At 34.9% G+C, this 27,032-nt stretch overlaps 1 protein-coding gene across 2 annotated transcripts in view; it reads right to left on the bottom strand.

Annotated features, from left to right (window-relative positions):
• MAP3K7 (mitogen-activated protein kinase kinase kinase 7) overlaps positions 1–27,032 on the bottom strand; it is a 69,669-nt gene that overhangs the window by 19,338 nt on the left and 23,299 nt on the right. The window contains exons 6-12 of one of the 2 annotated variants that reach the window (XM_041764668.1): positions 21,419–21,543; positions 18,757–18,885; positions 16,672–16,802; positions 15,004–15,085; positions 11,613–11,743; positions 10,845–10,974; positions 7,634–7,714 (exon numbers count right to left, since the gene is read on the bottom strand). In XM_041764668.1, the coding sequence (XP_041620602.1) occupies positions 7,634–7,714; positions 10,845–10,974; positions 11,613–11,743; positions 15,004–15,085; positions 16,672–16,802; positions 18,757–18,885; positions 21,419–21,543 (809 nt within the window). The remainder of the gene's footprint in view (positions 1–7,633; positions 7,715–10,844; positions 10,975–11,612; positions 11,744–15,003; positions 15,086–16,671; positions 16,803–18,756; positions 18,886–21,418; positions 21,544–27,032) is intronic. The other variant, XM_041764677.1, reaches the window with a different exon arrangement.

The following is a 27,032-nucleotide window of genomic DNA, read 5'->3' as shown; positions in this document are numbered from 1 at the left end:
AATACAATTAACCACTCCTACTCCACATGAATAGCTACTGAACTCTCTTGCACCATCTTCTGTCACGTATTTAAATAGATGAATGCTTGTGGGCTGGGGCTGATGATGGCATCTATTTCAAGGGCCTTACGTTACAGTTTCTACAGCAAGACAGCTAGCTAGGAAGTTGTATGACATGACTGCCTTTAACCAACAACAGTACCTTGTTCTTCAGGGCCTACAAGGATGTTTAGGCTTAAATTTGTTATACTGAGTCACACTTACTTAATCCCATTAATCTTTGTAAGAATCTAGAAGTTCATTATTGGTGAATAACTTTTAATTTTCTACTGAAGATGAATGACCCTCATTCCATTCTCAAATATACAGTGTTTTTTGAGATGGCTATTGTGTTAATCCTGCTTTAGGAACTTCCACACTAATAATAACTTAACCTAAAAAGCAGTTATGAAAAAATGTTACAAATATAAGCATAAAAGAATGAATTAAGCAACAGTTTCACTTGGTACTTTTATTTGGGAATAGAGCTTTTTATATGGTATCTTCTAAGATGAGAGATCAGCTGTCTAAAAGGAAACACCAAAATATTGTGAGAAACAGCTGATAAAATACTCAGAATTCTTTTAACTCTGAAAGCCCTATTATATAATTTCTCAACTAGTAGGCAGCACTCAACATGCACTCTAAAAATTTTGGCCCAACTACCAGACAGAATTTGTTCTTAAAATTTTATATTTCTAGGGCTGCCCAGGTGGCTCAGCGGTTTAGCGCCTGCCTTCAGCCCAGGGCATGATCCTGGAGACCTGGAATCGAGTCCCATGTTGGGCTCCCTACATGGAGCCTGCTTCTCTCTCTGTTGGTGTTTCTGCCACTCTCTCTGTGTCTCTCATGAATAAATAAAAATCTTTAAAAAAATTTATATTTCTATAATCCTAAGAATCTTATTTTAAAAACAATCAGCAATATAATTTAACATCTTAATCCATGTGACCCTCTGATTATTTTGCATGTAAACTAAAGGAACCTTACAACAGAATGAAGTTTAATGAAGTAATATGTGTAGTAAATATAAGAATTTAAGTTTATAGCCACACTCAAATTTATAAGATATCATCACTTTTTTTCATTTTAAACTATGTTTTAGAATTCTCTGCAGAATTTTAGCTCAAATTTACTTGAGATTTCATTTCATTCCAAGTTCCAACTTTTGGATACAAATTAAAATAACATAAATAACAATACATTTGTTCAATCAGGCACACTAAGATACTTCTGTGAAAAATTTTAACTATTCCTGCTTCCTGAGGACAGAAAGATTGCCACCACCATGACTAATAAGCAATTTTAAACACATTTCATTCAACACAATCATTCTAAAATTAGCTGAGATGAGACAGGCTTGTAAAAGTGTCTGGAATTCTCTTTTCAGATTAGCAACATTTGTGAATCTGGGGAACCACCCAGCACATGTGTCTAAAAATCATTACATCACCACTTCAATAACAACAAAAACAAACTCAAATCTAAGTGGGGTAGTAGAAGGAAGGGGAATAAAAACTTTTAAGGAAGTAGGGTAAATAAGAAGTGACACAGTTAACAAATGCCATAAAATGAGAAATCTTCAAGCTACAACATGAGTCAAAGCAAGCAATATTAGGCAATGCATTTTAATTAGCATAACCATGGCAGAAAACCATCTGGCAAATAGTTTAGACAAAGCAAAAAAGGACTGCAATCAACAAATACTTATTGCTCCAATATTAAATTTTAAGTCATAATTCAGAAATGTGAATGTAAAAAAATAAAACTTCTATTATTGCAAATGAAAATTAGAGTATGTTCTCAGTAAATTTAGCTTGATTCTGAACTTTTTTTTGCAACTAAATACTAATTTAGAAACTCACTCATTTTACATTTTTTCGTAGTTCTTTATCATATGCATATCTATATTACACATGGTAGTATAAATGAAAAAAGTAGAATCAAAGGCCAATATGGTGTCTACAGATGCCTGATGGAGGAATCCGAAACCTGCAAAAGCGTCCTGAGTATTTCATTTTGTAATAAATTCTGGAACTTTTAGGACTTATGACAGGGAATAAGTGACATTTTTTTAGAAGAACTTTTCTAAGTAAGAGCACCAATATACTATATCCCTAGCTCATCATAATTCCCCAGCCACCCCCACCCCCGCCCATAATCCCTTTCCCCCCTAAAAGAAAGGGTGGTTGAGATAGCGGGTTACAGGCCAATTTAACTGTTTTTTATAATATCACAAAAACAGAATTCATCTCTTCAAAAAGCTGCTCTTTTAAGTACAACTTATTTCCTAAACTGATATTTGAACAGAGTCCACCTTCCCAGTCACTCTTGTGTCTTTTCCTATTGGTTTAAGTAAGCTCATTGTTTTCCTTACCTTAACTACTCTTAATTTTCTATTTTCCAAACTTCCTGAAGGCTCTTTTCATGTAAAATTCAATGCTACATTTTCCTGGAGACATCTCTTCACTAAATGTTGGAAATTTTGAGATTCGTAAGTTTTGAATATTAAAATTGTGGGACACTGTTCTCTTCATCTGTAAAATACATAAGATTTAAAAAATTTTGTACAGCACTATATACACTGTAGTATTATATCACCGCTTCATGGTAAACTATGCAATTTAGAAATATATGTTCTCATTTAGGCTGCTACAAATTTCATATTCTTTTATTTATTTCAATAAATTCTGTGTCATTCCTTAGAAGGCCCTTCAGGGTGGGGTTTTTTTTCCTTCTATCAAAGGAAAGTAATTATTATTGATGTTTTGCTTTCTAACACACTAGCTTTTAGTAGATAAGAGTTCAATTTTTTTTTTAAGAGTTCAATTTTTTGATTACAAAAAGTGATCCTGATAGGCTAAAATACATAAAGAGACTACTAAACATTCTCTTTAATATTGGTTAGATGAACTTCCCTATTTAATTAGCCACAAATACAGAATTTTATTGAAGGTGATGTGGCTACACATGACAGAAGCAGATATATTTCAGCATAGCTCTCCTTGAGCCTCAGAGTCCCTAATCCAAAGATTTATAGCTGCTAATGACACTATGTGTCCAAGGTAGGAACTTGCCAAATCTAGTAAAGTCTACTTCTTATCTCACTGTCTCTTCACATCAGCACTGCACTATTTGGGGGGAAAAAATGAACCAATAATTTATGTACTTGAAGTAATGTTTATAAAACATTAGTAGTACTGGTTCTTGAACCAAATATAGTATTAAAAGGTTATATTCTTGTCCTGATGGGAGAAAGCAAAATAGTGCCCAAGTGTCTCTGAAGAGTATTACAGCCTCCAGCATTCTACAAAGCCCTCAGTGCACTATCCTCCACCAGCCCAATCCGTCTGCCAACTCCCTAAGATAGCTGAAACTTCTGAAGCAGGAAAAGGTGTAAGTATGAGACATTGAACTACCATTTATTTTTGTTAAATATGCCTGGGATCTCCCATACTCTACTTATTAACTACTCATCATACTCTTGAAAACAACTAATGTAGACCTAAACGTGTCTGACTGAAATTAAATATAAGTATTCATTAAATTTTTCTCAATAAGTATATCTAAATGCAGCTGAAATTATAAGGATACCTGAAGTTTCTTTCAGCTTTAAGAACTGTATTACAAACAAAAATATCAGTTAAGTTCAGGTTCTTCAGGGTCCTGGGCAAAAATATTTTACATGACTATTAAAAATTTTGCATATTCAATCTTCATTATTTCTTATATCCTTAAGAACAGTATATAAGATGGAATACCATCTTTGGTCAAAGCATACTATGATTCTAAAATGCTATGCCATGCTATTTTAGCCTTGCAAAAGGTATACTGAAGCACCACTATTCAAGGATCTCAAATTGAAGTACATTAAAGCTATTCTTATCTATAGAATAAATGAGAATTTTCAAGTGTTTTAAATCAACTCAAGCATTATAATTTAGTCTGAACAAAGAGATTCAGTACCACTGGGTTTAAATATAAATATTCTATAAAACTTTATGGTTTAATTTTTTAAAGATATATTCAAAATTCCGGTAGTCACACAGTATCAGTATTTGGAAAAATTTACTTTTGCAATATTTGGAAATACAGATCATTTTAGGATAGCAATCTGGTATAAACTATGTATAAGGAATTTCATATTAGAAGAGAAGAAGTATAGAAGATAAATGTTTCAATTAAATCTTTTGTATGTACTTAAATAGTACCTTTTTCAGTGGATTTCAAAATACATTATTACTGCAGTTGATGATTTCCTTATGTGCTGTAACTATTCACTCAAGGACACAGGAGCAGAACTGCTGACTTTTTTCAACCACTCAAACTAAAGCCATGAACAAAATCATGACTTAACTACTCAAGTCTCTTACTCCATGCTTTAAATGGGAAAAGTTTGTTGCTCCTGTTTTGTTAAATTTTTTTTGGACATTTTACCTGTTTATCTCTGGCATCTGCATCTTTGAAAGAAATGCAAAATTTAGGTATTCTAACACCAGTAAATGTTATTATCAAAATGTATTATATAGTTTCACAATTCATAATCCCTATTTCATTTGAGTATATGAAATAAAGATTGGGGGAGGGAATAGAACCTTGGAAGCTTGGAGAGTAACAAAAATGAATGTGGGAAAGTAAAAAAATCAAGTGGAAAAACCCAATAAATAAAAAATCATATTCTTATTAAAATCTTGGGAGGAAAAAAAATTAGTAAATTTAAAGCAATCTAATAACATGCCAGTCATTCACCTTTTCTTCAAATAAAAGTAATACAATTAAAATGTACTGGCTAAACGGGAGAAATGATTATGTTTTTAAAACTTCCAAGTTTTAGAAAACATTTAAGAAAGGCTATTTCCTCTTCTCAAAGTTCATTTCGGCTTATCATTTTGTAATGTTCAATAAACGAATAGATTAGAAAATGGTAGGTCAAATAGTTTAAATCCTGAGCAAGAAACTTCTACACTTATATTTACGTTGCTTATATTTATTCATAACAGATAAGATAAAAAATATAGCTATATTTTAAAAAAAGTGCTTACAATTGGGATCCAATATTAATAAATACCAGTTTGGGTATTATCAAGAGGTATTTAATACCACAGAACTTATGGGAAACAGACTTTCAGGAAAAAAACTGCACAAGGTACCAAGAAATTCTGGCAATTAAGTATCCCTCTTTGTAATTTAAAATGGCCATGTAAGACATCTGAAGTACTCCCAAAGCATGGGTTATATTTTTATATTTAATTTAAAAATACAACCTAAGAATACTTTAATAACTGGCTCTTATGTCCAACTGTTATAAGTCCAGTGCTTGTATTAATCTTTTATTAAAGAAAGTAAAAACTGATTAGGTTACTATTTAGATATCTGGGGGAAAAAAGTCACCAAGAATATTTAATAAAATGTTATTGAATACTATTTCTATGTGAACAGCATTGTTGCTCTGGCAATTAAGAGCAGAATTATGGTTTCCTGACTCTATAAGGACATAGTGTCAAAAGAGGGTCTGTTGGCCAAAAAGGTCTCTTTAATGTGAACACTAAAGAGGAGCAAGACAATTTTTCTGTCTTCTCCTCCTCAAACAAAAGAGGAGAAAATGGATGTGATTGGAATCAGATCTAGGTTGGGATCCTGACTATGTGGCTCTGAGAAAACCACTCAAAATTCATTAGATTAAGTTCCTCATTTATAAAACAGCTGTTAATTTTATCTGGTAACCTAGTTATTAAGACTGCTATAGAGGTCAATTGAGATAATGTACCTTAAACTACTTTATAGGCCACACAAGAGCATTTAAGCAGGGTTTCTCAGCCTTGGCACGTTGACCAAGTGCCATATTAGGCTGGATAATTCTTGGCTTGTGGAACACTGTTTGATACATTGTAGGGTGTTTAGCAGCATCCGGGGTCCTTCCCACTATTTGCCACCTGCCACTTGTGACAACCAAAAATGTTACCAGATGTTGCCAAATATCCCCTGGAGGGCATATTCATCCTGGTTGAGAACCATCAAGACTTTCCTTTCTCTTTTCTCTCCCTCATTATTTTGTACAGTACTGGCTACACTGTTCACTACATGAGTTTGTATGTGTTATTAGTGCTTACTCATAAGACATGGATTAAGACTATATTGCCATTTGCCTAAATACTCCTGATTCAAACATTTAAAGTAATCACAGCTTCATAGTATGTATGTCTAAATGTTGCTACTTCTTTAGTCAAAATAATATGCCCCTAAACACAGTACCTTTCAGCATGGAGGTGAAATAATCTCAAGTACTCTGTTAATTATGCATGCAGGCCATGACTCAATTAACGAAATTGCTATGTGAGAAATAGGTTAAACTCTTTTCCCTGAACAGCAATGGTGATGATGTTATAAAATAAATCACTTTGAAAAAATAAAAATTAATCTAATATAAAGTGGTTTTATACAAAGTACCTAAGAATTATATTATGTTTTATGCATATTTATAATTTATACAGATTTAATATGTATCCTAGTTCCTAGCCATGGGAGGTCAATAATAGTTGGTTCATTTAACAGGCGCATATTTATTAAATACTGTGCATGAGGCCCAGTGCCAGATAGCTGCTGATACAGTCAATAATATATAATAAAGACATGGTCTGTATTCTGTTTTCACTTTACTGGAGGAGAAAATGACCTCTAGGTATTCAACTACGAAACAAAACTATTTTAAAAGCACAATCACGGGCAATGCATAGCCCTGAGGAATTTACCCAAATCATACCCATAAATGTGTGTGGGAAAACTGTGTATTTCTTTACGGGGGAGAGGTAGAGGAAAACCCAAAGCAGACAGAGTAATAAATGATTAATTTTGATGACATACGTTTGTTGTCTGTCAAAAACGGTGATTGAGATTTATCTATGAAATTATCACCATAACAAATAAATGCAATTTACCAATTTAAGACATTGAAGTACCATGTGCTAGTTAGGTATAAAAACATGTAGTTTGCAAGAAGATTCTCTTGATAACATACAAGAATCACAACTGACCATGATTCTTTGGCAAGATACCATGCAAAACAGCAAATCTCTTTTACTTTGTTTCTATTTTCTAGGTTAAGGCAAAATGTTATTTAGCAATTCTCTTTTCCTAACTTCAAATTTCACTTGCTACCAACAGAAAGAGGCTTGGATAGGAAGTCTCAAAGGAACCCCAAAAGTAGAAACTAAGGAAGGAAAGGAGCCAAGAACAGTAAATATTTTAAATAGTTGTTTCCTTTTTCTGCTGGGTGCAAATAAAGTCTTGGTTTAGCTCATCTCACTTAAAAGCAGGGAGGAAGGTAATAAAATTCTAGGCTAGTATTCTCCCCTTCTGAGAAAAGGTTTATTTTGCCTTCTATGCTACCCTCATTTTTGGAGATTTAAGGTATCCTGTTAAGTCTGCTTCAGTATATATATAAATGTAATACCTTTCAATCTGTCTCCCTAATCACTGTATGCAAGGTATCTATTTTTATGTCCTATAACAATTGGAGCAAGAAGCATTTTATAAGTACCAGGGATCATTATTCCGGTCCCACAGCTATTAGACCAACTCAGGTGGTCTATGATACCTGATATGACGATCTCAGGGACATCCAGAATGTTGCCAAATGAAGCAGTTTTACGGTGGCCCCGTTTAGGCTTGGAATAGGCTGCAAAAACATATATATACAGTATACATGCAAACAACCACAAACAGTAACACAGAAAACGATTAACTACAAAAACAGAATAATTTTCAAATAGTTATGTTAATACTTCATGCAGAATGGCATGCAGAACTATCTAACTTTTCATCCATGCTAAGAAAAGGCATGATTTAGGAGAAAACAAACTATCAATAAAGATTTTCACATACTGGTTTTAATTAGCGGGGGGGAAAAAAAAGGACAGAGACAAAGCTGCACGGTAGTGAGGAAGCTAAATTTCAAACATGGGAAACAATCTACCTAAGTGGAATCACTGATAAGCGATGGAGGGCTAGGATGAAAGTGGGAAGGGAGACAGGAGTTAAAAAGAAATAAGCCACCATATTCGTTTTAATTACACAAAGGAATATATGTTCAAATGAGATGTTTCTTGAAGTTGCTATAAAGTGAAATTTGTGATTAAATGGTAATTATTGAATCAAAGTACGAAACATATATGCTTTTGTAAATAAATATTTACATACACTTCTATTCAGCTGAATATTTGCTGTAGTTTCCAAAGGTCAAAGTGCATTCCCATTAAATGTGAACAGTGTTAAAAGCTGGAGAATACGAATCTTTCAAAGTAAGACAATTCATTAAAAAAATCTGAACTATATAAAATTCAGTGGATGTTCAACAACATCTGTTCCACATTTAGAGGGTAGGATAATTTAAATATATGTGGTTGTTTTTAACCTACTGAAGTATCACTTCTGTACAGAATAATTATAAACCAGTACCTGACCAGAAAAGATATAAATTATAAAACCACTTTAGAGCAGTAATTATTATTTAGCAGATCTAACTTGAATGACATCCCTAAAGTGAAAGGTTTCCCAAGTGTGAACATGTGTCACTGTATACACTATTCATCTAATGCTATACTGAGATGCCCTCACTCCACAGAAAAACACTTGTGACTCAGAGAGTAGGAGGGCTTGTTAGTGGCTGGTAAGCTCCATTCAATTTGATCATTTATGAAGATCCATCTGTGTGGCAAAGACTGCTAGTCCCCTGCCAATCTCTATTCTTCCCCTCTTTCTTAGCAACAGCACACTGACTTTACCCAGGACAGCAATGTTCCTACATAAAAGATCACAGATCCGTTTTTTCCTTGCAGCCCCATGTAGCCATCTATTACTATGGCCAAAGGCATCTCTATGGAAGTAGATAGGGGAAACTTCTGGTAAAGATCCTTGAAAGAACTTGGGCATGTATCCTATGGCCTTCTAATTTTCCCCTCTTGCTGCCTGGATTGTGGATGTGATGACTGAAATTATGATAGCTATTCTAGAGCACAAAATAACCTTGAAGATGGAAGCCACACAATAGAATTGTGGCCCAGAGACAGAGGAGCTCAGCTGTCTAAGATCACAGAGCAAATTTCAAATTTCTCTATGTGTGAAAAACAAAGCTTATGTGTTAAAGACACGGCTATTTTGAATATTCTGTTGTAGCTAGCCGATTCTAATGCTAATATAATCAGTGTTCATTATTAGATGAAGACAAGTACAATATGATAGTCTTCTGGGAAACTTCTTTCTGAAAAGAGCTCCACAAAAAATGACAACATTCTATTTAGAAGAAAAAAAAAACAAATGAGAAAAAAAGACCTAAAAAAACTCCAAAGAAACCTGGTTAGCTAAGTTAAAAAATATACATACTAATATACATGAAAATACATATGTATACATATATATGGTTAAAAGACTAGAAGTAAAGACACAAAATTGTTAAGAGTTTATCTCTTAGGGGGAAAATTAAGGAAAACTGGTTTTTGGTTGTTTTTATTTCCACATTTTCCACAAAAGAAATGTATTTACTTTTATAATTAGCTCTCCTCTACCCCTGGAAGAACTGGAACAAAAACAAATTAAACCAGCATTACCTAGCTAAAGACTGGCTAGAAAGGTTGTAATTCACTCAGGTAATAAAATATATACAACTGACCATTGAACAACATGGGTTTCAATTGCGAGGGTCCAATTATACATGGTTAAAAAAAATACAATATAGTGTTGTTAATGTATTTTCCTTATATTTTTAAAAAGATTTTATTTGACAGAGAGAGGGAGGGAGAGGGAGGGATTACAAGCAGTGGAAACAACAGAGAGAGAGGGAGAAGCAGACTTCACGCTGAGCAGGCTCGATCCCAGAACCCTGGGATCATGACCTGAATCAAAGGCAGACGCCCAACTCACTGAGCCACCCAGGTGCCCCTATTCTCCTTATAATATTCTTAAGTTAAGTTCTGGGGGAGTCATAAGTTACATATGGATTTTCTTTTTTAAAAAGATTTATTTATTTTTTAGATTTTATTTATTCATTTAGAAAGCAAGAGAGAGTGAGTGGAGAAGGGACAGATGGAGAGGGAGAGAATCTTAAGAAGACTTCGCGTCAGATGCTCAACTGACTGAGCCACCCAGGCATATGTGGATTTTCAACTGCAAGGCAGGTTGATATCCCTAACCCCTGTGATGTTCAAGGGTCAACTGTAATTGTTTTTGTGATAACCAGTCCTTCAGTAATTAATCATTAATCATTTAAGTGAAAAAATGAATTCAAATACTAGCTTTTCCAAGATTGAATAAAATTACCATGATCTTTTAGATAACAATTAAAAGAATTATCTATACCAACTTGGCTATTCTTGCTACTAGAAGGAAGAGGAACACACAGTATGGCCAAATCATATTTGGATCTAGAGTACATTTTTCTGCTAATTTCAAAACAAAATATTTGCTATTATTTGAAGTCAGCACAATTTCTAGTACAATCACTAAAAATCTGCTGAAACATTCTAATTTTGGCAAGATTTCAATTTCCTACTTAAATTTTGACCTCATGTTTGAGGTGAAAGATTTATATTTAATAAAAATATATTTTATGATCCAAATAATTTTGTAAGTCATACTTGCCTTATTTGGAATTGGAGAAAAACATACAAATTATGGCTAGAAACTTAGAAAGTATATTGTAAGCCTACTTCCTGCTTGAAAAAAATTTATGACACAAAAAACCTGACATTCCCACTACTGAAACTATAAAACTTTTATTTCCACTTCTCTTTAGGTTTTTGTTTCCTTTTTACCTGTGGTTGCAGCAATTCTGGCTTCTATTTCAGACATGTCAGCACTCATCCTCTTGCCCTCGGAGGTTGGGGGCAAGCTTTCCACGCTGCTTCCACGGGAAGCTCCCAAGCTTAAACGTCCTGATTCACTCTGTTAAAATTACAAGAATTACTGAAGCTCTTTAAATTTAAAACTCCTGGGCAGCCTAGGAGGAGGAAGATATCACCTAAGATTCTTATGGATTCTGTTCTGTTCTGAAAAGGAAGTTTTAAGGGAGAAGGAATTGTAGGGGTTAAGGGAGAGCAAGCTACAGATGGCTGCCTTTAAGAAAGGGCAGTCACTGGAGTTGGGAGTTAGAGGCTACAATTATTAGTTAACTTAAATGCCTCAGGTAAGATAAATAAAATTATTACCTAAAATACTTTTTAACCAACAACAGCAAAAGGATAATAAATCTGAACAATATGAAATGATAGATTTAGGACAAATTCCTTTAACTGGGTAGCAGAACCAGTTTTTTTTAGCACTTTACATTTTTAATCAACCATTAAAGCTAGGGAATATCACAGGGAGGGGGTTGCGCTATTGGCAAAGGCAGCAATCATCAGAAGGGAAAACAATTTGTGATAAATGGTAGGAGAATCTCATTTTATGTCTCTATGGTTATCTGCTTCAGGAACAAGATTCAGCATTTGTATAATGGAAGATGACAAATAGTTTCAGTCAGTATAAAGTAATGACTACTAGTAAGGTCATCATATGATTTTACTTTTAGTAACAAAACAAACCTGTTGCTTTGCCTGGTTTTTCAACAATTTTGATTCTAAGCGCTTAATAGTATCATTTGTGGCAGGAACTTGCTCCATATTAGTGTCACTTTTATTACTGGTATTTGTAGAAGCGATGTCCATGAATGAGCCTAGGAAAGCAGAAATATTTATGATTACAAATTGGGAATTATACAGATGCTTTGTTCAATAATATGTAATTTAAATTCTTTTCTAAACTAACAAGATATGAATCGAAACTAAGACTTTTCAAGCCAATGAAGATATCCACTCTTTCTTTCTTTCTTTCTTTCTTTCTTTCTTTATTTATTTATTTATTTATTTAAAAGATTTTACTTATTTATTCATGAGAGACACAGAGAGAGAGAGAGGCAGAGAGAAGCAGGCTCCATGCAGGGAGCCCGACGTGGGATTCGATCCTGGGTCTCTAGGATCACGCCCCAGGCTGAAGGTGGTGCTAAACCACTGAGCTACTCGGGCTGCCCTCCAAACCCATTTTAAATGAAACTTAAGGATAGCAGAAACAGGGAACCAAAATGCTTAGTCTTCTAAAGTCAAGGGTGACTATAAGGTTCTTAGTCTGAGCTAGTAAATCAAAGTGGCTATTAATCAAGATGGGGAAGACCATGGGAAAACTAAATTTGAAGGGTATGTCAGGAGCTTAGTTTAGAATATGTTAAGTTTGAGTTCCTGGGCAGCCCAGGTGGCTCAGCGGTTTAGTGCCGCCTTCAGCCCAGGGTGTGATCCTGGGGACCCGGGATCGAGTCCCACTTCAGGCTCCCTGCATGGAGCCTGCTTCTCCCTCTGCCTCTGTCTGTGCCTTTTTCTCTCTGTGTGTTTCTCATGAATAAATAAATAAAAATCTTTAAAAAAAAAAAAGTTTGAGTTCCTATTAGACATCAAGTAGCTGGATATAGGAGTATGAAGTTTAGGCCAGGGATGAAGCAAAACAGCAAATAGATGATATATAAAACTATGATACTGGATGAGATTACTGAGGAAATGAGGGTAGAGACATAAACAAAAGAGCCTTAATGACCGAGCCCTAGGCATGCTGACATGTATAGGTTGGGAAGATAAAAAGTTACCAGCATAGGAAACCATCAGAGAAAGTGGCCAGAGATAGAAGATGGAAACCCAGGCTCATATGGTAACCTGTGGACTAACTAAAGAAAATACTCTATATAAGGAGAAAGTAATGAACTGTGTTAAATGTTACTGAAAGCCAAAAAAGATGAGAACTAGGAGCACTTGGGTGGCACAGCTGGTTAAGCATCTGATTCTTGGTTTTGGCTCAGGTCATGGTCTCAGGTCTCAGGTCATAAGAACCCAGGTCAGGGCAGCCTGGGTGGCTCAGCAGTTTAGCACCACTTTCGGGCCAGGGTGTGATCCTGGAGACCTGGGATCGAGTCCCACTTCCCACGTCGGGTTCCCAGCATGAAGCCTGGTTCTCCCTCTGCCTGTGTCTTTGCCTCTGTGTGTGTGTGTGTGTCTCATGAATAAATAAATAAAATCTAAAAAAAAACAAAAACAAAACGACCCAGGTCAGGTCCCTGCTTATGAGGAAGTCTGCTTAAGATTCTCTTTCTCCCTCTCCCCCTGCCCTTGCTGTACATGGTCTCTCTCCTTCTTGCTTATTTAAATAAATAAATCTTTTTTTTTTTTTTTTAAAGAAACAATGAGAAGTGAAAATCATTTCAATTTAGTCATGTGGAGACAACTAGTAACATTGACAGGGGTAATTCTGGAGTAGCAGTATATAAAAGCCTAAATGGACTGGGCACTAGAGAGAATGGGAAGAGAGAAGCTAAGAGGATGGAAATACAGACTATATATGCCTTGGGAATGAATGATTCCAGTAGAAAGGCTAAAACTGATGATGCAAAAGACTGAGGGAAGAACTGCTGGGAAGAGCAGATGGGATACACTGCATAAGTAGACAAGCTTGCCTCTGGTGAGGAGCTCAGCCATGGTAACAGAAAAGAATGTAGAGCAGATGGGCACAGATAACGGCCGGTGGGCAGATGTAGTGGGGGAGCTTCTGGAAGCTACCTTTTGATCAATCCAATCTTTCAAAGAAATAGGCAAATAAGATCAGCTGAAAGTGAGGAGTGAAGAGGAGATTATTTGACATTTGAGGAGACAGGTTAAAGTATAAAGTTAAGTCACCTAAGTGAGAGGAGCAGACTAAATTATAGGACAACCATGTAGCATCACTAAATCACTAAGGTGTTTGAAGACAGTAAATACGTGTTGTCTCCAGCCATGTGCACCCATACTGGCATAGGCAAGCAAAAGCAATCGTCAGATTTTTTTTTTTTTTTAAAGATTTTATTTATTTATTCATGAGAGACAGAGAGAGAGAGGCAGAGACACAGGCAGAGGGAGAAGCAGGCTCCATGCAGGGAACCTGACGTGGGACTCGATCCCAGGTCTCCAGGATCACGCCCTGGGCTGAAGGCAGATGCTCAACCGCTGAGCCACCCAGGCTGCCCCGCAAGTGTCAGATTTAACCACTTGTGGTTAATAGCCAAACAAGCCTGAGACAAGAAATTAGAATAACTGGAATTAAGTGAAAGGAAGGCTCTGAGAGAACTGGAGCTCAGTGAAAAGATGGAAAGATCAAAGGACTGAAGGTCACAGTACTTAAACAGGGAGAGAGTCTGGAGGTGGTGGCAGAAACAAATCATGGAATTTCAGAGAAGTTCACTTTAGAATTCAGAGCAACTTAAAGATTTTCAGTAAAGATGGAATTTGGTAATAACTATTAAGCCAGCTTAAAGTAAACGTAATTATTTTCGAGGTTGGGGAAACAGATCAGTAAAAATAAAATCTTAATAAAAATGCTTAAAAGGCCATATATTTTGAAAAGCACAATTTTTCTAAGAGAGTTATCTCTACTGTCTTTTTTGATGTTCACATACTACGGATCCTTAGAAAACTAAGGAACTTTGAACTAAAAACAAGAGTTCTTAAATAAGAGCTTCTACAGGCTTTTCTACAAAAGACCAATAAGTAGGGTGAAATACGAAGAAGAAATACACTGATTTTTACATTTACAATGATTTCTAATATTATTTGATCAAGCCGTTATCTGTGTAAAAATGATTTTCTTTCAAATAAAGAATGACATTCCCAGCAATACAATATTCCATCTTTTTATATTTAACTATGCAAGAATTCTAATACTTGGAAGCAGGTCTTTAGTAACTCTTTAATCTGGATACCTTCATGAAGAATGATGCACCTGGAAACCCAAATTGCAGTCAATCATATGAAATGAAGAAATTAAAATGCAAATGGAGACATCATTCATTACTTCTTGATTATAATTTCATGGGAACAGAGACACAAAAAATTAGGTTATTACTCTTCCAATCTATCCATTTACCTGTACTGGTGGCAGAGTTGCTCTGTCCTTCATCTGAATACTGACAAGGATACTGTAATGGTTCATCTGCTCCTGGAAAGTACTATATATGAAAAAGTAAATCACAATTTAAAATTTCTTTAACGCAAAATAAATCCTGTGAGAATTAATTTGAAGAATACACATTATTATTTTCTTGTCCTGAGATGTGAAAGTAGCAAAGATACTGCTTCATTTTCTCTAAGGCATATACTGAATTTGTAGATACATATACTCAGTATATGCCTTAGGTTTTTTGTTTTACAAAGATGGTGATAATGTGCTACTCTTTTGTATTTCACCTGTGATCAATCCCATGTATGTACTTAAGTATCTATTTTACACAGAGCCTAGACAGTTCTAAAGAACACAGCTATATTTTTCTAGAGGAACATAGGTAATATAATAGTATCATTCCTTGTAATTATATAAAATGTATTTATGTTCTGCTGATACAAACTTCCAAACTATTGAAATTACTGTCAGTCTGACAGTTGAGCTTGGTATGCCATAGAATAATTGTCAGAACTAATATTTTGAATATCAAAAATAGATTATGGCTGTTCCTCTATAAACTGGAGATATAATATTGGAAATTTTTGCTGGGCAAACATTAGAAATTAGGGGAGAAAAGGAAAGGTTTTCTTTTCAAATCAGACAAAGCACATGTAAGTACAACTACAATCTGAACAATTTTTATATCCCAATGTTTTAAGGTATCTCACTATGGAGACGAAGTAGATTTCTTATGAATGTATCTTTAGGGCCTAGGATCCTATGTATAGCTGGAATTCACATATGATGGTAAGTTTTAATCAGATTACTTCAAGCTTGGTTTGCCTAAATCATTTTCAATAGAATAAACAAATCTCTAGCCATATAGGAAATCTATATGTAAGGAGATTGAAGGGTTCTTCTACTGAGCAAACTGTTCTGAAATTCAGGCACTTTCATAAGTATGTGAACTTTTCAAGTCAAAGTACCACTCGATAGATTTTATTAGTGCACCCAAAACTAAAGGCCTAAAATTATTCAAGTAATTCTCAAAGTGTTTGTTTATAGACTAAGAAATTTTGATAATCATTTGAAAGGGTTCTTCTAAATTAAAAAATCCTATCTATAAATCCTAGAAGTTTAACATTTTAATGGCAAATGAAAAGCTAAAACTGTGCAATGAAACACCAGAAGGTAAAAATCATTTAAACAAATGTGCCTGGGTATACAACTGTTCTATTGCCCTGCATAAATGACTCCTTGATGAAGATCTGTACTCAAGAAAATTTAAAATTTAGTTTGGCAAGTATTAGAGTCAGAAAATACCTAAGTCCTATCAAGACATCTAATTCAGCTTCTTAGAATACAGAGAGGCAACAGGCCCTCAAACAAACGCATTTGTCTACTAAGTTAAGCAAGAGGAAAAAGCAAGTTCAGAAACCAAGTCTAGTTATCTTTCCATTATAAAGAACTCGATTTTTTCCCCAAAATAATGTTTCCTCCTCTGAATATGAGTAATAAATGCCCATTAGAAACTGGACAAAACAGAAAAGTATAAAGCAGAAAATAGCAATGTCTCTTCACATTAAACCCCATCCAAACTCAGTATCTATCAAATTCCCCTAAATTCAAAGCCCCTCAAAAGAAGGATTATACCCGCATCAAGTGAGTCATTATTTTCACAATTTCCTCCATTGAAGGGCGCTGAGAAGGATCTTTAGACCAACAACGAGTCATCAGGCTCTCAATGGGCTTAGGTAAATTTTTGATCAGTGGTGGTCGAGTACCTAGAATTGAAAATTAGAGGAGGGGGAAGAATGTATTTATCCAAAAGAATGGTATAAAATTTTTATATGTATTTCCAACACAGTACTTATTTTATAGATCTTGTAATTTAAGATTTTGGAATAGTGAAGTACTTTTTGTTCTGTTAACATTGTATTTTCATAAAAGGGGAAAGCTACACCTTTTGCAAAGTTAAAATTTTCATGTGCATTATAGTAAGAGTAAGATACAAATATCTTATTTATTCTTTTTTTTTTTTTTTAAAGATTTCATTTATTTATTCATGAGAGACAGAGGGGGAGAGAGAGAGAGAGAGAGAGGCTGAGACACAGGCAGAGGGAGAAGCAGGCTCCATGCAGGGAGCCTGACGTGGGACTTGATACTGGGTCTCCAGGATCAGGCCCTGGATGGAAGGTGGCGCTAAACCGCTGAGCCACCAGGGCTGCCCCCTATCTCATTTATTCTAAACTTTTTCCTGTAACAAATAATAATGGCTTAGTGGGTACTTCATTAAAAAAAATTAAATGGTGGTTTTAAGTAATCTTATCTGAACTATATTTTCAGATTCACTGTAAAACTTTCAAATGTGTTTGAAAAATCCTCTTTCATATCAGGAAAGTCATCAACTATGGTGTTATACTCAGTGACCTCTAAATAACTCTTTTGTCAGTGGCAGACCTTTTTGGCTGCTGTGAATCCATCATTTCACAGCCAGAAAACTGTCAACTTTTGTGTAAATACTATAGTGAGGTTCCTAACTTAAAAAAAGCCTTTAATATTATGAAGTCTTTGTAATTTTACCAACAAGTTAGCTCTTTTATTCCTTACTTTACCGAGTTGATAATTTACTGACAATTGACAGAAAAACACAGCAAATTGTCTTAGTCATTACTCTAGCATTCTCTACAATGACATTAAAGGTAGTAAAATGAAAAGTAGTACAGGAAACCAATAAAAACACTTAGGATTACTCAGATAATGATACTGTTTGACAAGTCTATGAATGACCTAGTTAGGTAAGTATTTTATGATCTGTGGAACAGTGTATTAAAATGCCAAAAAAATTAAAATGCCATAATCACAATGATTATAACCAATTGATAGAAATTAAATAATAGTGAAATAAAAATTAGGAAGGTTAAGCAATTTCCCTTCATGAAGAGTTTATTTTCCCAAATCAAATGCGAAGTAACTTGATTAATGAAGAACATGTATTCTAACATCCTGAGTAGTTAGAAACATCACAACTACATGTCTAAAAGGAGCAGGAGGGATATAAGGATACTGAATTCATAAATCAATATAACTTAAAAATATGGGCATTGGGAGTCAGAAAGATATGGATGTGAATCCCAGCAATACCACTTACTAATCTGGTGACCTTGGGCAACTTCCTTTCCCTCTCTAGGTCTCGGTCTCTGTAAAATTGTAAAATGAAGCAATAATAGTACTCCCCTTATAAGGGTGAATGAAAAGATTTTAAAAAGAAAGCATATGTGAAGCGCTATGTTCTGCCTTTATGAATAGCTGAAGTAACAACTCTTATTATCTTTTTACTCCCTCAAAAGAAAAGGTTATATCTCTTCAATTATCTGAACCTAAGATTTTATTAATTTAATTTAAAAATTTTATTTTCTCCACAGAGTCCAATCTGATGCTTCTCTATCCCCTGGAGAAAGCCAACCTAGGTACTTGGCTCTGGCTGTCTACTGATGGCTTTTCCCTAATCAGCAGAATCAGCAGACCTCCTCAGCCTTGGGCAAAGGATGGGACCACTCTCACCTCTGCCCTCCTTGATTTTGGGGGGAGAGTAGGAGACTGATGACAGCAAAGTATTCTGGTAACAAAGAACTGGATATTTTAATATTTGGGATAAATGGTCTTCTTTAAGGTAGATGCAATTTTCCAGACAGAAAATATACAAAATATATTAAAGAAAAACTTCATTTTACTAACCGTTATGAACAGCCCACATGATACGGAAAGCTGGGCCACCAATCTCATCAAAGGGTTTCCGACGTGTTATCACTTCCCAAAGGATAATACCCCAGCTGAAGACATCACATTTTTCACTGTAATTGCTACCTAGAGAAAAAGGTGGTATAATTTCAAGATTCTTTTTCTACAACTGCTTTCATAAATTTTTAACAGCACTGTGTACAAAAACAGGAGGACACAACACACAGAGCTGGGAAATTACTCTTTCCTAAGTACCTTATGTCTCTGCAACAAAACATTTACTTATGAATTAAGTATTAATAATGCACTAAAAAAACACTTTAGAAAGCTGGACACTTTCTACCTTTTCACTGAGAGGCACAGGATTTATTTTTTATTTACTCAGACTTATACTTTCTCTAAGGTAGAGTATAAAGCATTTGTACTTTCCTTTCTGCAACTTTTAAATCTTCAATTTTCTTTCCCCATTCATTCTCTTGATGGAACTACTCTATCAAGGCAGAAGAAATTTCTAATTTAATGTTATGACTTTCTTCTAAATATCTGGCAAGATAAAATTCTTAATTTGTAAACTTAACAGTTGTAAGCAGTGAAAATCAGATAACAAATTTATAGTAAGCAGATTATGCTGCAAAATTTATAGGATCACTAAATTGGGTGAATCAGCCCAATAAACAGCCAAAAAACCCCGAAAAACCCACTGTAAGAATGAACAATGATTAGTGATAATTACATATGTACGTAGCATGTGTACTTCACATGCACTAAGCAGTCTACTGTAAGCATTAAAATGGTATTACAATCTAATTTTGGTTTTAGGTGCTGACATCTTTCAGAAACGAAGAAATCTATATAGCCTCATAGTATGAACTTTGCTACTCTAAATACTAAAAATAACTTCTCGCCTCTTTTGTATAAATAAATCTTTTTGCTTTTCACACTATAGTAAAACTATGTTAACTCACAGGAAAACATTTTAAATGAATAGTTTTAAGCCAGTGTATTCTACACATGAACTTAAAAAAGAGACATTATTTAGTTAATTGTATAATTTAACATTTGCTAGTTCATTCACTTTTTAATTGAATTTTAAAAAGCAAAATAGCTCTACTCAAGTGACCAACTGCATGGTAAATTTCTCTCTCAGGTGGCTAGAAACAAAGAAACAAAATACTTTAAATTTGCCAAAAATAAAATAAATAGGCCATAACCAGAATCTGATACTAAACATATCTGAATCTTCTGGACGGTCATACTTCCTAACATACAAATCCCACATCTTTAATCAACTTTTCTCATTTAAAATAAAACTTAATATTTTCAAACAGAAACCTGTTATGAAACTTGCAGATCTCTCTTTTATAACTTGAGGTACAGAGATGTAAAAGAAATTAAACAGAAGTTTATCAGTTACTTGCCTTTCTTAGTATTATATTTAAACCAAATTACCTGCATTCCTTCTAAGGCATGCTCATTTAAACTTAGGCTGTCAATTTTTAATTGCTAGGAAACTAATACAAAGCACAATTGATTCTTGTTATTCTTGGTCTTTATGTTCTATACAGTTTCTGTGACGACTGGACTAGTGACTGCTGAATCATCTGCTCGTAGGTGCAGTCAGGGTTAGGTTCCTATGAACCTTAGTGTCAACTGATCAATATATAACCTTGTTTTATTATGTGTTTCTGTTTAAGATACTTTATTTAATATGTATTGGAGATTCATTAACATTGAACTCATGGAACAGCACTATAAATCATGCCTGAATAAAGATTAGCCAGCACATGTATTTTCTAAGACATGTCACAGCCTTGTTATAAATAGGAACACTAGAAAGCACTTCAATGCTGCTTCTGGAGGCCATCTTAAACAGTGAAATCACCAACAAAAAGCACATAAAAAAATAGAAAAAAAAGGCACTAAGTAGAGAGCAAAATAAGAAGGCAGTGTGTTGTCTTATTCCTCAGTTAGGAACATGTGTTGATGACTCAAAATTTTTCCCTGCTGTATATGGCTGCAAATAACCATGAAAGCACCAAGAATACTGGTTTTAGGGTTAAAAATAGTCAGGTTTTTATAACTGCAATTGGTGGAATATGAAAATGAGGATTGACTGTATATATACTTGAACTTGCATAGAACACTGCTAGACAATACAAATTGCTATTAAGATCTAGGGCTATATTTGTTTACTATCTCCTTAGACTTTACTACAGTTGACCAGTGAATACTGGTTTGAATTACAGAGGTCCACTTAAATGCGTATCTTTTCTTTCTTTTTTTTTTTTTTTTGGGTAAATACAGTACAATACTATACATGTATTTCCCTTACTATTTTCTTTTCTCAAATTTATTTTAAGAATACAGTATATAATACATATATAAAGTAGGTGATAAACAACTGTTTATGTTATGACTAATGCTTCTGGTCACTTAGTAGTTAAATTTGGAGGAGCCAAAAGTTACATGTGTATTTCCAACTGTGTGGGATGGTCAGTGCCACTAACTTCTGCATTGTTCAAGGGTCAACTGTATATGCTTTATAATATGTACTATGCAGAAATAAAACTGTGGAAACAGCATAAAGCCATAAACACACACCGGATGTACATGGAGTAAGAAGGCAGATTATCAATCGCAATATGATTTTGTCATTTACCTTCAAAAACTTCAGGTGCCATCCAAGCAGCACTCCCCTTGTTATTGGTCATGTGTGTCTGAATGTCACAAGCTGTACCAAAGTCACAGATTTTTAAAACTGTCCCCCCTGCAACCAGCAGTAAGCTGTTTACAAAAAATCAAAAATAAAGGTTGTAAGACCAATACTTGATTCCTACAATAAAAGAAGAGACATTTGTGGTAATAGAAATGGTTAAGCACAATGTCATCATTCAACTTCCAACCAGTTTCCTGGTCACTCTAAGAGCTTAATGGTTCAGACGAATATTTGTAAAAATTAAATGACCTTAACCTAGTTCTCTTGGGACCAAGACTGCTAGACCAACAGTTTGATGTCTCCATCTCTATCTCCATAATCTTTCCTGATTATACATCTCTCTGGGACAAAATAAAACATAGGGTTTAAAAAAAGTCCTATCAGGTAAACATTGTATGTCCTGAAAGGGAAGTAGGTGGATATCAATACCTTTGTAAATCACTTGCCCCCTAAACTTAATCTACCTATCACAGTGTTTTTTAAGCTACAGGCAGAAACCTACTCATAAAATCTAAATCTTAAAAATCTATATTTTTTTAAGATTTTATTTATTAATGGGAGAGAGAGAGAGAGAGAGAGAGAGAGAAGCAGAGACACAGGCAGAGGGAGAAGCAGGCTCCATGCAGGGAGCCCGATTTGGGTCTCAATCCCAGGACTCCAGGATCACACCCTGGGCTACCCTGGGCTGAAGGCAGATGCTCAACTGCTGAGCCACCCAGGAGGGATCCCCTAAATCATAAAAATCTATATCAGAGATCTGGAAACCTAGGTCACAAAATTGATTCAGTAGACTATAAAAGCATTTAAAAAAATAGAATAGAAAATACCAAAGTACATCACTAGTAAAATGAAATACTGTTTGATGTATGTTGTTTTAGTCTTATACACATTAGTATGTAAACATGATAGACTGTGAAGTATCTCTTATTATGCATCATTGTCCAAATGTTTATAAACTATTTTGTTTTTATTAACCTTATGGTGAACAGAAATGAGTCGTTAGATTAACCTAATGTTGCCTGACCCCATTAGCTGCTCACTGACCCCATTTCCTTTCCCTCCTGGACATAAAAGATTTTTTCTTTTTAAAGATTTTACTTATTTATTCATAAGAGACACACACAGAGAGAGAGGCAGAGACAGGCAGAGGGAGAAGCAGGCTCCATGCTGGGAGCCTGACGTGGGACTCGATCCCCGGTCTCCAGGATCAGGCCCTGGGTCGAAGGAGGCGCTAAACCGCTGAGCCACCCGGGCTGCCCAGAGGTTACATTTTCCAGACTTGAGTAGTTAGGTGTGGCTATATCACCATTCTAGTCAATGGGTTGTAGATGGAAATGTACTTTGCTTTCAAGCCTGGCCATAAAAATCTCTCACATACATATATTCCTTTTCCTTTCCTCATATGCCACTGAATGCAGAGGATTTTGAACTACAAGACAGAAGGAGCCTGGGATCTTGAGCCACCAATGTGAAAACTGCTCACTAATCAAAAACATTCCTTTTGGACATCATATGAGTAGAAACAACAACAACAAAAAACTTGTACTTTGTAAAGCCATGATATTTCAGAGCTTATTATAACAGTGCCACTCTAACCAATATAAAAAATATAAGAAATGGTATAGAAATGGATGTAGCTATCACAAAAATCTAATATATTTGATATTAGCCTAGCACTAAGCAGCAAAAAAAGCTGAAACTGGAAAAGACAGAGATTCATTAGTGACATGGTAAAACATTTGGTAAAATTTGTCTCCTATGATAATTTGTGGCCTTAAAGGACTGGAAAAGTTGGCTGCTTCTAGACTCCAAATAGCAGGAAAGAAGACTGACAAAGGCCCATTAAGACTCAGTACTGCAGCAAAGAATAAATTAAGAGAAAGTACTTCCCACTAAAACTTGAGGGCTTCAAGGTGCCTCTACTCAGTTGAGAAAAAGCAGTGTGGCCAGAAATCAAATAAACCAGGTTCAAGATTCTGTCTAAAAGGAATTATAGTAATAGTTACAGGTACATGAAACGGACAGGAACCAAGGAGATCACAAGCCTACTTTTGAGGAAATTAAACTGCCAAAGGAACCACAAATTCCTAATTAAAAGTTTTTGATTGTTTTGAGTCTTACAACAATCCTCAGGACCCCAGATCTACATAAGCAAGGTGCGGGTTGTGAAAACCGTACAAACTCTGAGGAGAGTATATGCCAATACCCACATCTGACATGGTATGAAGAATGCATTAAGAAGGAATTTACTAAAAGGTGAAGCTTGGAGTCATGACCAATGGATAAGGGAGTTCCTTTCCAAGGGCTGAAGCAAGGTTTGATCAAGACCCCTTTCACAAATCCTGGGCAGAGGGACTAGACAATGCCAAGACTTCATCCCTATAGACGAGTAACTGTGGTACACTTCCACGCTTTCCTTTTCCCAGTGGAAACTTTTACTGATTATCCTGTCTTTCTGTTATTATGTATTGTGTGAGTTGGAGAGGGCGAGGTGACAGATAACTTGTCCTTTTAATTCATTTGTTTCCAAACTATGGGATGCTACATTTAGACCAGCTGGAGGACCACATGTCATCTTGAAATGCTTATCCTGGACAGTGAATTGGATGGTGACTGGAAGAGCCTTTGGGATGTTTAACTGGCAACAGTTAAGTGGTTCTAACCTGTGGCTAGAGGAGTAAATACTCTGGGTAACTGGGACTGGCCAGCTGCTCATAAAAGCCATCTCCTTCTTCCTCTGGGGGCATACAAGACATTTCCTAACCCCTCTAGGAAGTTACAGTTCCAAGATTGAATTGTGGCCACTGATATGTGATTAAAGGGAGGGTCACTTCTAGACCTGGCTCAAAAAACCTCTCATGTGATCTCCATTCTCTTTATCTGCTGGCTAAATGATTAAGTTGCCAAAGCCCTGGAGGATGGCAGAAGTACAAGATGGAGGAAGCTTAACTGGGTCCTTGAATGACAATACGGAAGATCATCTGCCAAACAGGAACAACTGTTTTGGATTTCACATGCACAAGCAATAAATTTCTACTGTGATAAGCCCAGTATTAGCTACAGCAGCTGGTGTTAAAACAACTAATATTCTTAGCTATTATGATCCCTTTAAAGAAACTGATACTCAGAGTCGTAGGTTTTTTAATATCCCAATGTAACTTATTACTACTATAGAAACTGGAATCAACTTAAGAAAGTATTAAAAGAACTATAAAAGTAAAAGACAATTTTTATTAGCTTATTAAAAGAGTTAAACATTTAAAAATAAATATGTAACTCACTTTCTATATCATTACCTAAAAGGCTTACAGTCTTCAGGGTTATTCTGTAAACTAGTAGAAATAATTATTTATTTTAAATCCCCTTTAACCACCTTCTCTTACATGCATAAATGTATTTTTGTTTTAAACAGTCAACTTTTATCTTAATGTGTTTCACCATTCCTTCTTGAATCTTATATTTGTCCTATGCAATCATTTTCTTTCTCCCCAAATACCTTCAATTAAGGTCCATTTATAGTAAATTCTCTCAGGTTTTGTTTCAAAACATCTTGAATTTGCACCCTTCTCCTTAAAAAATAATTTAGGGCAGGTACACTTTTTTTTCTTAGCTCTGTGAAGTTATAATTCCAGTTTTCCAGCTTCCACTAATGGTGATGGAAAATACCCTTCCATCTGTCAATCCTTTGTAGGTAATCTCTTTCCTGATTAGCTGATTTAAAAATCTCCCTTTTGTTTCTGTTGTTCTGTAGCCTCACTAACATGTGTTATAGGGTAGATTTCATTTATCCTTGTTTAGAAATCATCTTTGTTCAGAAAATTCCTGGTCAGTCCCTCCTGAATTATACTCTCTCCATCTTATTTTCTACTGTAGTTCTGTATTGTTAGTCCTGTCTTTCCTTTCCCTGCTCCTTAATCTATCATTTTTCTCCTTTACTTATTTGGTTGTGTTGCATTCTGGGTAACTGCAGATATATCTTATAGCTTGCCAATTCTCTTGTCATGTATTTCAGATCCCCTATTTAAAATTTTTAATTATTCCTAAATGTTGTATTTAGTCCTTTTGGTCATTTTGAGTAATTTATTCCTTGCATATTTTAATTCTTTTTTGGGTAAATAATATAAGCATATTTACATCATATTCCAAATGTTTGGAGTCTAAATATTTGAGAGCTTAATTCTGCTTTGTGTTATTTCTGCTGACTTTTACTCATGGTAACTTGGACCCTTATGGGTGTGGTAATTTTTACTGTGGCTTCATATTTGATTAATTTTAATCTGGAATAATTAAAGGCCTGGACTGAAAGCACAGGACTTTTAAATGGGAGTTTCATTACTATCAGATGCCCTGGGACACTACCAATCCCAAAACACTTTTATTGTCTTGTTGGGATTTTCTTAAGTGTGCAAGTAGGGCAAATCCAAACTCACAACAAGAGGGGAGATCTCTGTTAAGAAATAAAAGTTTGCTTAAGTAAGAAAACTGGTATTTTTTTCTAGCCCACTTTTAAGTTGTTCCCTCTGGGAATACTAAATTTATGGAGAGATCTCAGTTCTGCTATTTTACCTGGTACAGAACAAAAGACTTATCTCCAATTACACAAGAGCCATTAAAACTGGGGCTTTATATTTTTGATACTGACAGAAGCTCACATACAGTCCCTTAGCTTTCATGCTTGGATTATATTCTCTTAGGATTCTATTCTTTCCATTTTTTTGCCCTGATGATTTCCCTTATTTTCTTGTAAGATCCCTTATTTTTCTTGTATGTAAAAGGATGTTTGTTGTAATATGCAGTATCTCTGGGTGTTTGTTGTAGGACGGTTTTTCAGTTGATCTGGTTTGCCATATTGCTGGACTGTCAAAATTCTTATTATGTGAGCATTAAGAATCAAGCCACATTTCCATATAATGGTATCTATCACAGGTTGTTAGGATTTAAATACATAGATATTGTGGCTTAACTTTATGTGCTTTGTAAACTAGGGTATGAAACCTTGTCACTATACCAGTCAGTGTGTGCCAAGGTAAGTGGCAGGGAGCCTACAGAGCCCCAGGTTAAAACTAGCACTTCTCCTTAGACCATCGTTTTTACTCAGCCTTAAGTATTTTTAACATCTGAACATTGATTTTAAAACAAATTACATAATATATGAAGTTGAATGCAAAATTTTCATGCAAAATTCAAAAAGGATGATTATTTGGGCTCTCTCTCCCTACTCTTAAAACCACTGAGGTTGTATTTTATCATAACTTTGTTCAGGGGCGGGGAGGGGAATTTGAGAAGCACCAACTTAGGGCATTAAAAACTTTGCAGAATCTCAAAACATCAATAATTCAGTAGCAGTATATTTTCTAAAAACAGCCATAAAAATCAAGTCTTCCAAGTCTAAGATTATTTATAAGATCAAGAATAGTTTCGAGTATTTACCAGGAGTAACAGGGAATATTATTTATTAAAAATAGAACGGTAAATATCTGAATATAGTGATATGAAAAGATGTCCATTTAAGTGAAAAAAGCAACATTATATAAAGTATAAATCATACATGATTAAA

Source organism: Vulpes lagopus, chromosome 1 (assembly GCF_018345385.1).
Source record: "Vulpes lagopus strain Blue_001 chromosome 1, ASM1834538v1, whole genome shotgun sequence".
NCBI classification, from domain to species: Eukaryota; Metazoa; Chordata; class Mammalia; order Carnivora; family Canidae; genus Vulpes; species Vulpes lagopus.
Note: the sequence above shows the minus strand (reverse complement) of the source record. Positions and strands in the feature narration are given on the sequence as shown.